The following is a 10469-nucleotide window of genomic DNA, read 5'->3' on the forward strand; positions in this document are numbered from 1 at the left end:
CTTTAGCATCTGGTATGTCCTCTCTTGAGTGTTGTGTCTAATATAGCTGTGCCAACACAAGGTATCGCACAACTATATTGTTGAAGTTCGGTGCACCGTGTTCAAACTTATCCCTTTGCAGTGATGAAAGCAGATGCCCACCACTTTTGGTATGGACTTGGCTTGCAAGCAGAAAGCTCCCATCTCGTAGTGCAAGCTGGTCACCTTTACAATGCCACGAGTTGCCATGATCGCTGGGTACACGGCAACGGGTACCACAAAACACTGCTTCAATTTACACACAACACAGGCCTTGCAACAAACATATAATACATACTAAACATTATGCCGTAAAGCATGTCTCCATCACAAAAAAGAAAAAAAGAAATTGGTCTTGCCAATACTTGGCCGTCAATGGAACAGGGGCAATGGTACTTCGATGAAGGAACGATTTGATTTGAAAGTTCACGAAATGCTCCTAGGCCAGATTGTCTAGGAGCCATATTGTTGCGCTCCACCATGCAGCGCAATATGAACATTCCTTTGGTGCCGCTGTGCTGTGATCACTGGTACATGAGTAATGTGGCCATGTTAACGCAATGCTAGCCTACCTCCTCTTTAAAATTTATCTGGGCATGCCACTTGTCAATGCTGTTTTGTAAATGTTACTAATGCTCAGATAGACTGCATTTCTGTTTTGCTATGGACTTGATAATTGCAGTGTTTGTTTTGATATGTCTGCCCTTACCTGAAATGATTCTAAAATATCTGCTTGAACAAATCACTCTAACAAGTCACGTAAATTGAATAGTAAGTTAGTATGAAAAGTTCCACTCGCTGTAGGATTACCTTTGTCATTTGGTATAACCTTGTTATTTGATTCGTTCTATTATAATTATAAAAACTTAGAGGAAATGGCAGGGAAACCTTTTTCCTGCACCAATGTTCTTAAAGTTTTATCACTGTGCTTTTCAGCAGTGTGGGTGTGACTGCAGTACTTTTGAACAACACCTATGAGAGTGAGATTACCTTTCTTTTCTAAAAAACACAATAGTTTATTGTCAATTTCATTGAGCTTGAGAAAATGCCACCCTTGCGCAAGGACTTGAAAGCAGCTGTATCCTCCAAACTTGTGAAGACAGAATGGCAGCTAGTGGAAAAAGGAAAACACACAATAAAATAAATTAAAAAAGCAGCTGTATCTTTCAAACTTGAGAAGACAGAATGGCAGCTAGTGGAAAAATGAAAACCCAATAAAACACATTAAATCAGTGACATAAATGTACATAAGACAATAGAAGATCTCGCACGCAAGCTGAAACCCACATCCCCAGAGACCTTCCATGCAAACTTTCAACAATGCCTAGAATCCCTGGTGCACTTCAATAAACCATGGCACTAGCTGACAGTTCTCAGCGCCTGCAAACAAAATTAATATAAATGCAAAAAGCAATCACTCAATATCTCATTTCGAACATGCATTACAGTCTCTTGGATAATAAACTACAAGGTCAACAGACTGCCAGGGGGCCTTGAACGGGTTTGGACACCATAACTTGACCAACAAGTGTCGAGGCACGTGACAAGCTTTGAGGGCAACATACTTGTCCCCTGTGTCATTGCACAGCCCAACACTCATATCTCAAGTCCATGTAAAGCCTAGTCACAGCAGCTTTTTTTTTGTGGAGATGTGCAAGCACATCAGAGCCCTATTCTTATTTTCTGCCATGTGACATATATAATCTATCTCCATGAACATAATTTTGCATGCAAATTTCTGCAGCTTCCTGCAACAAATAGCAGAATGCTTTGAAAAAACATGTTACACTTTTATGCTAACATTGGTGGCTCTGTTTCCAGATAGAATGTGCTAGCTGTATAGTTCAAGATGCCCAAGATTGTTCAGTGGCTGCTGAGAAAACACTGTGGAAAGGGAGCCGAAGGCATGTCATACCAATGTCAACTTTTTGTGTTGTCAGCTTTGCCTTTTGTTCCGGCGAAATATCGTTCCCTGAACCTCTCTGCCGTAGACGACATGACTGCACACGATGTTTCCTGTGACATGGAAGAAAAATGCGCTAATTACAGCAAAAATGCAGAGAGAAGGAGGCATCAGAGACTGTAAGCTTGTAAAAAATGTGCTGACAGTCTTCTAGAAGATGGTTCACACAGGAAAGCATGGTTTCACGATGCTTACGTCGGGTTCGCTCGTTTTTTCCATGGTGATTAGTAGCCGTGATGAATGCTTAGACAATGACTGCTCACTGTAGGCGATGAGTTTCAGACAGGGGTGCTGTGGGAGGCTATCTTCACTAAAGCTGGGAAAAAGAAAAGGAGAGGAAGAAAATAAGCCTCCTCTTGCACTACTAGACGAAACCAAGTAGAGCAGAGTACAAAGAACACTATTCTGTCCTGAGGGAGGACAACTCTGTGAGTATGGATATCATGCTTTTTTAAAGCAGCTTTATTCATGTCAATTTGTACAAAGTATACTACTACATGCTGATTTGTCTTTGGACAGCATGCATGTTTGACTTATCAGGCAGCAGGGGAAGACAACGGCTACACACTATAACAAATTACAACAGAAAGGAACTCTCTCCTCTGTTATCTGTATTTCTCTTTGCTATCGGCATCTACCAAAAGACGATTACTGCAGCTTGCTTGCCATAGAAAAGAGCTGATGCTTGTGCCTCCATTTGGCCCCTTAAATATGCTATTGTAAGCGAACCAGGCAGTGTGGTCACCTGTCAATTTTTGCTCACTTGCAAATTGTCCCTTCTGAATAGACTACACTGCGTGTATTAAAGGGAATAATTTTTTTTACCACATCTTTTTCTCCATGTTTCCCTCACTTCCTCTAGAATCAGAGAAAATATTTTGTTCTCAATTCATCATTTGAAGCCTTGCATTTCTTGGGGTTTGTGTTGAATTCAATTTGTAAATTTCACTATTCGAAAGGCCCGTAGCGAAAAGCATTGAACTCTCACTCCTCATTGTAGATGGGCATCCAGAACACAAGCCTTCCATTCAGGCACAAGTGGTGGGCACTGAAGTTGAGTAGGTCGCACAAGACATCCTTCAGGCAGTAGGCAACCTTGGACGGAACGTGCTGTGCCGCTCTGGATCAAAGACAAGACACGAACCTGAGACAACTGGAAACTATGGAATTGCACAACATTGAAGGCACTGAGTGTACTATTTCCTGTTTTTAGTTGACGGTTGTCTATTACGCAATGAAAATGAGCCAAATTACAGTGAAGCAATCAAAAGACACGTGCAGACTTACAAGTGGCCAGGAATGTCGTACGTCTTGTGTGTGCCTATCCTTTCCGTGGCCTCACGGATTCCATAGGGTGCTAAACGAAAAGAAGCAATTCAACATTTTCACCAAAGATGCCGAAAAACACTGTCCACACTATGAAAAAGAGAAAAGACGCACTCACGATCGGTGACGATGGCGTCGAGCCGCATTTCAGCTCTCCACAGCGGTAATGATGCATCTGCTACGACGACGTCCACGAAGCATTGTTCGCATCCGTACTGCTGCAAGTTTGCCTGCACGCTCTCATCATCTGCCCTTTGCTTCTCGTTGCAGCGACTCGGCTTGGCTAAGACGTGCACAAAAGTAAAAGAAAACTCATGTCAGAAAGTTCGGTCACAAAGCTCGTGTTCAGGGGCACACTCTTACGCTGGTTGGTGCTTTAATTTAGCTCACTAAACACACTTCTGTTGTTCTACACCTGTACGCATAGAGCAGGAGATTAAAAACACCATAATCGCGCATCCGCCTGAAAAACATCATAGAATCGCGATTGCTACAGTTCTCACTGTAAATTAGCTAACTACAGTAACAATATATAATGAATTCAGCCAACATGAATGGCTCAGCAGATGACCTTGGAGGTAAAATGCCGTTCACTGGCCCTAATCAAAGCCCAAACAAAATAGTGCTCAATGCTATACTGCTGGCAGTCAATGAATCAACATACATGGCTGTATGCAGCAGCGCTAACCACTTATATGTTTACGCTAACACTGCACTGTTGTTACCACATATCAAGCATTTTGTTTTTATTTTGCAGGCTGTAGAGATCTAAGCACATCGTCCTTGAATGAAATTCCACCTTAACAGACATTACCTGCATAAGTAACTACTAGTAGTACGAGTAAATGGCTAACTAACAAATTATGCTAATAAATGTTTAACTTACTTTAGGGCCATGTGCTATAACAGCAGAAGTGATAATGGTAGACACAAAGTGTGTCCACTTGATACAATTCCTGGGGCCCAGCATTTTATTTCAATATACATGCGCCAAATATATTGCTGTAGCATATACACAGGTGTCCCGAGCAGTTTTGTTCCACAATGCACGAGGATGACTTTCGGTGAAGATAATGTTAAATTTTATGTCCATTAATGCACTTAAAGTTCAGTCAATTACAATAATGCAGAAAACACACACACACACACACTTACAAATGAGGCTATTACCAATCATGCACACAGGACACATTCTTAATCATGGAATGGACGTGTAGCCAATTTACCTTTGCCATGGAGGAGCAGGTAGTCCAAATCTGTGCCCAAAACGTATGCCCCAAAAAATGCTGCAGGGACTAGGAGACTACCTTTACCAAGAAACAAAAGATAAAATCAGTTCATACTTTTCAAGCACATTGTGCACACCAACATGGGAACATGGTTCAATGATGGCACAGCCATGTACAAGCTTCTATTGCTCGGTATTGTTACGAAGGTGTGGGTTTATTTACAGGTGATGATGGATGAAAGCACATGAAGGGAACAGCCGAAGGCGAAGGCCAGTCCGGTACAATGAACTGCCCAGTTCAAGCGCGCACTCCACACCACCTCTTTGTCTTCTTCTAACCTCAGCGCGTTGCCGCGACACTTTCCCCCGGGGCAGGCAAAGCTCGCCGAGCGAGTCAAATGGGTCGATGATAATACTGCTTGAGGCGAGCCACATGAACAACTTGGGTCACGCGCGAGCGCCGATTATTTGCAGTCACTTGGGCGACAACGTAGCTGACGTCACTTCGACGAGCGAGAATGACGAAGGGTCCAGAGTAGGTGGCGAGAAATTTGCGGTACAGCCCTTTTTTGCGAACTGGTGTCCATAGCAAAACATAGTCACCGGGCGAAAAGCTCACAGGAATATGCTGGGCATCGTAGAGGCTCTTGCTGTGGCCTTGTGAGGACAATGTCCTCAGACGTGCGAGTCGCCGTGCTTCTTCTGCAGGACACAATGTCTGAGCGATGGACAGGTCTTCATGATGCTGGAAGGGCAGGAGAGTGTCCAGAAAGCTCCGCGGATTGCGTACAAAGAGCAAAAAAAAAAAAAAATGGCGCATATTCAGTAACTTCATGCTTGCCATCACCCAAAAGATCACGTGCTCGTGACGCCTGCGGCAGAAAGGATGTTCCACATCCGCCCCTAGGTTTGTGAGTGGTGGCGCTGGCTAACACTCCCAGGTTTAGTTCAAGTTGTAAAACATAAATACCCCAGAAAGTGGATGGGAAAACGGCTCCGCGGTAGCTCAATGGTGAGAGCATCGCACGCGTAATGCGAAGACGTGGGTTCGTTCCCCACCTGCAGACAGTTGTTTTTTTCATCCATTTTCATTTCCATTAATTTATCATTTCTTTAATTCAATTAGTAAGTACAAGTAATTTCCCCTATGTTGTCCTTGGTGTCATTGTTTGTTGGCTTCTTATGCTATGATTAATAAAAATCGGGCCCCTCGGTTCCCTTTCTTCTCGTTCATGCTTGGCAGTGTTGTATGCGTACGTAACAAAAGGCAAGACGGCGTCCCAGTTTTTGTGAGGTTAAAATTGCGAAAAGTGTGCTCGTAATTGAACTTCTTGTCAAACGGACACAAAGAGCAGCACGTCAGTTTAGTCTGGTGAAGTACATTTTATCGAGACCTGATATAAATTTATTCGCGTTGGGCATGCAATCTGATTACGCAAGGTTAGGCAGCAGCATAGACAGCAGATAGAATCAGTGCAATTAGAGAAGACAGTTGGGCTAGTTGGTGCTTATTACAGACTTGAGACATCACTAACTAGCGCAAAAAAGACTTCGGATGACAGCAAGAAGCACGCAAGACAGACCGCACATAGGACAGAATCAGCGACAATCAGTTGAGAACGTTCCAATATGTGCAGGTGCGTCTTGCACCGAGCGATAACATTAACATTTGTTAGCACGTGATAAACAGTCACCACAAAGAAGACTAACAGACATGCGTGTGGGTGTTTTCACATGTTTGAGCTGTTTCTGTTCACAAAACTGTCTAGTTTAAATCTTTGGTTCCTGTATAATGCTGTGCAATCTTTGTTTTTATGATAAATTATCGACTTCCCCAACGTACACAGTTCAAATCCCATGACGTCATGAGGAGCTAGCATAAGAACGTTGGACCCCTCTTCCATTTTGTCATCTTTGCTGGCTTACTGAGGTTCTGCTTGTGGCAAGACTTATGTTTCTGGTATTTCAAAATTACCAACACAGATTACTTTTCATGCAGTGCCCTTATAATGTCTTCAATGTTATGATGTACTTTATTTATTTAGGCAGAGTACTACACATTTCTTAATGTTCCAAATGATAACATGCGTAGACAACAATATACAATGCAGATCAAGACAGTTCTTAGCCATGGAATACGAGGCAAAAGATGACACCTGACTAGGCCTCACAACCAACAGAACACACAGCACTGTAGACTGCCACGTCAAATCTGAAACACTTGGTGCGATGTATATGTATTTGGTAGTACAACACACAAGTAAAAACAGTGTACAAGAAATAGCATGCGGCCTACAAGGAATAGTGCCAAGCAACCAAATTGAGGCTGGCAGCAATATATTGGTAAAATATGAAATGCTATAAAGAAGAGTTCTTATCATAATAGCTTTGACCTCAGCATTCTTTCTGACGAGATTGAGATACCTTGTCAAGTTTACCACATTATCAGTATATATAGTGGCATACCATACCGGATCCAACAAATGGGTCGAGGATAAGGTCACTCTTCTTCACTTTCGCCATATTTGCCATTATCACAGACAAAGTGGGGTCCATCGATGTATTGGCAATAAACTTGCGTGTCCTGAGGGCCAGATGGCTCTTTAGAAACCTCTGGCCATCACAGATCTTCAGTAAACATGTGGAAAGAGAAAGGGTTAATGAGACTGCGAAACAGCTATCAATGCAGCCAAACGTTGCTTTAGCAGGAAATTAAATCAACATGCATTAAAAACAGAAAAATATTTTTTTATTGACTTACCCAACGTCCAAAAAACACAGCATGCGGCTTCTCTGGAATGCAGTTGGGAACAATGCCATAGTATTCAATCAAGTGGTATGTATGGTCAGGGTTCTCCATTTTAATTGGCCCATTTAGAGGAAGAAAATCAAATTTCTGAAAAAAAAAAGTTTTTTTTTTTTTAACATTACGCATTCAAAAATGAGAAAAAATGAACCAGTGAACCAATACCAGTCATACTAAAGGTCAGCAAACACACTTGTACGTAGTTATATCTATGAAATATCAATTAAATTTACCAGTCATATAGTACTTTCAGCACCAACTTGTTTTCATCAGTCTAAGTTGTACATTCAGTAAAAATCTTGCCATGCCACAACAAATATTTTCACTTTTTATTTCCACCTGAAAAATCCCCCCCCCCCCCTCCCTTCTTTTCGGTTAATATATTTCTTCACGATGAACTCTCACCGGCGTTTTTCAGGGGCGATTTTTCATGTCCAGCTCACTATTCTTTCTTTCTTTCTTTTTTGTGAATATCTGGTTCACTAACTTTGTTGACAATGAAACATTCTGCATGACTACAGGTCCTACAATTTAAAGCTGCAGTTGCATCTAGCACCTACAGTAACAAAAGTTTTTGAGAAACAGTACAGCAAGCGTAGAACACCATTCGGCAATTGAATTGAATTTATTGAATTGAATTTATGAGACTACCATATGCAGGAATTAATAGTAAATAGAGTTCATAGATGAACACACACAGAATGAGACTTTATTTACAACATTATGCAGGTACAGAGTTAAAACGAATAACTACAGAAAAAGAAAAACGACTAGAAAGATCTGAACCTGCGTTACCATCAGTGAACTTGCCCAGTTCATCCACTGCAGTGGCCACAGCACGAGGACCCGGGCCAGGGCTCCCTCAACCCTTCCGTGTATCTACTCCTTCCTCCTTTTTGTTTTTGTCGCAACGGCAAGGCATAATGGATGCAAATTAAAGAAAAAAATAAAGGCTGCTTTGGCTGCAGGGCTGACGTGCGACTTCGACCTCGCCAGGCTCCTTGCAGCAGAGCACATTTATGATTAGAGCTGCGTGCTAATCGTCATCTTGTAAATTGCTTTCACTGACCCTCTTTGGATAAAGTAGAACTCGGGAAAAAAAACTCGCCATGTGTTTTTCGGCTCTTTTCGGTTTAAACAGAAAACACTGAACCTTAACTACATAAACGATTACACAGAAAAATACGTCCTAAACAAGCATGTAATTGATTTTATTACAAAATTTATATGGAAAACTATTTTTTGTGTAATTATTGATATTGCAAGAAAATTGCATCAGTACTGTTTCATATTCAAGAGCAAGAAATGCTCACAAAAAGAAGAAAGTTCTGAATGAACCTGAAAGGGGGAAAAGACGTCAGTCTATTACACTGTCATGTTAGATCCAGCCCAAGAGAGGCAGAAAAGATCTCCGCACACTTGCATTCACTGACGAGCACTGCAGGAAAGCAGAGGCTTGCAGCACTTCACTGGCATGATAGCGAAATTCTGATAAAGTGAGCGACGGTCACTAATACGAGACCGGTATGCAATGATGCAAACCCTGTAGTTTAACTGTGCACGTGCAGCATTTATTACAGATGCTGTTAGAAGTGCAGTATGTACTGAAAGCCCCATGCCCTGCTGCTCATGTTTTATTCCGTCCTGATAGTACAATCACGAGCAAAGTTTAGAGGCTGGGGATGTCGTGAAAAATGTTTCTTCGTCTGCCGCCCTGACATGCAGCCTGCAATTGTGAGGTACAATGCATACATGCGTGTGTGTTCAACCAATCCAGTGCAGCTCACAGTTCGTTGCAGGGCCATGCGAGAAGAAAATTTGTATTTTTTTGCAGATGCTTTAATCTCTAAACTTCTGCCCATGATAGTACAGTCATGGTGAAGATTTTTGATCACAACGTTTACGTGGCGCATTTTAATGGACCACGTTGAAGGTACAACAAAAAAACTGCTGCAGTCAACATTTGGTTCGAGCATTTCCTGAATAATCCCTATTTTCTTGAAGAGCATTCATCCTGCATTTCTTGTTCTGCTTTGCTAAAGTAGAAAACGCTCTATCGCTTTAGAACACAACTACATTTTTGCACTTCCAGCACCGTGTTTCCCGCTGTCAAGAGTTCAAAGGAACAAAACTAAGGAATTGAAGGTATCATAAAAAGCATTTTGCGATACATTACAACACTTACTTCTATCTTTTCTACTTTGACTTCCCTGGGAACTTTTCTTTTGCCAAATATTTCGACATTGAACTTGAAAGATTGGTCTTCGCCACCGTAGGCATCCTGAAATGCAAAACACAAACCATCAGCAAAGGACCTCCCTTGATGCGAATCCGAAAATACCCACCCAGAACTTGGCAGGAAACTTTTTCACCTGGTCACAGACATCATCAATATCTCCAGCATGAGCCCACAGTTCAATAACAGACCTATGAGAGAAACAGATGAAGTTTTGTGCGAGTGAAAGGAGAGGAACGAACTTTAATCATGTTACGAAAACAGCTGTAAAATGCGCTGGTTAGTTTTGACAAGGCATAAACTGTGGCGAGCGACATTAAGGATCCTATGAATCCTTGCATCATAAATACAGACTAACTTGATCCCACCTCTTTCCAACGAAAAAAGAATAAATAAATAAAAGAGGTACCGTATTAACACGCTTCGCGAAGCAAGTTTCTTTGCATCCTCTTCCGACGCCAGTTCAACTATAGCGTACGGCTGTGGAAGAGACCAAACGAACACTATTAAACTGTTTGGTCGACAATTATTATTATTATTTTTTTAATTTGGTGCACAAAACTGTACCTCTTTTTTCGGCTGCTCTATGAACTTGACAGTGATGCCAAACATCGATGCAATCGCATCGAGCTCCTAGGGAAAGCACAAAGAAACATGGGCAGCGTTGAACGTCAGATACGAAGAAAATATGCCTTAATAAACTTACAGGCATCCTGAAAGGCACGTGCTCGTGGGCGAACCATATTAAGTATTTCATTCCCTTGCCGATCATTTCGGTACATAGACCACATGCGCGGCAACGAACGTAAACAAACTCGTGCAATGGCTGGACTCGGCTTTGTGCGTACGCCAATGGCTCAAACACGCAATACTGCGCAGGTTAAATAAGTTG

General features: G+C 41.9%; 1 protein-coding gene across 2 annotated transcripts; it reads right to left on the bottom strand.

Moving 5' to 3' along the window:
- Positions 1-1009: 1009 nt before the first annotated feature.
- LOC119450530 (tRNA (guanine(10)-N2)-methyltransferase homolog) lies at positions 1010-10419 on the bottom strand. 2 transcript variants are annotated; one of them, XM_037714021.2, is made up of 14 exons: positions 10284-10419; positions 10145-10210; positions 9987-10057; positions 9687-9768; positions 9527-9622; positions 7297-7431; positions 7007-7163; positions 4534-4614; positions 3426-3590; positions 3269-3338; positions 2970-3101; positions 2177-2297; positions 1934-2034; positions 1010-1129 (listed from the first exon to the last, which is right to left on the bottom strand). In XM_037714021.2, the coding sequence occupies exons 1-13, from the start codon at positions 10347-10349 to the stop codon at positions 1939-1941; spliced, it is 1338 nt and encodes a 445-aa protein (XP_037569949.1). In that variant the 5' UTR covers positions 10350-10419; the 3' UTR covers positions 1010-1129; positions 1934-1938. The 2 variants fall into 2 exon arrangements, with proteins under 2 accessions (XP_037569949.1, XP_049521908.1); XM_049665951.1 differs by lacking the exon at positions 1010-1129 and adding an exon at positions 1225-1398.
- Between the last annotated feature and the right edge of the window lie 50 nt (positions 10420-10469).

The sequence above is a fragment of the Dermacentor silvarum genome, chromosome 4 (genome assembly GCF_013339745.2).
Source record: "Dermacentor silvarum isolate Dsil-2018 chromosome 4, BIME_Dsil_1.4, whole genome shotgun sequence".
In the NCBI taxonomy this organism is placed as follows: domain Eukaryota; kingdom Metazoa; phylum Arthropoda; class Arachnida; order Ixodida; family Ixodidae; genus Dermacentor; species Dermacentor silvarum.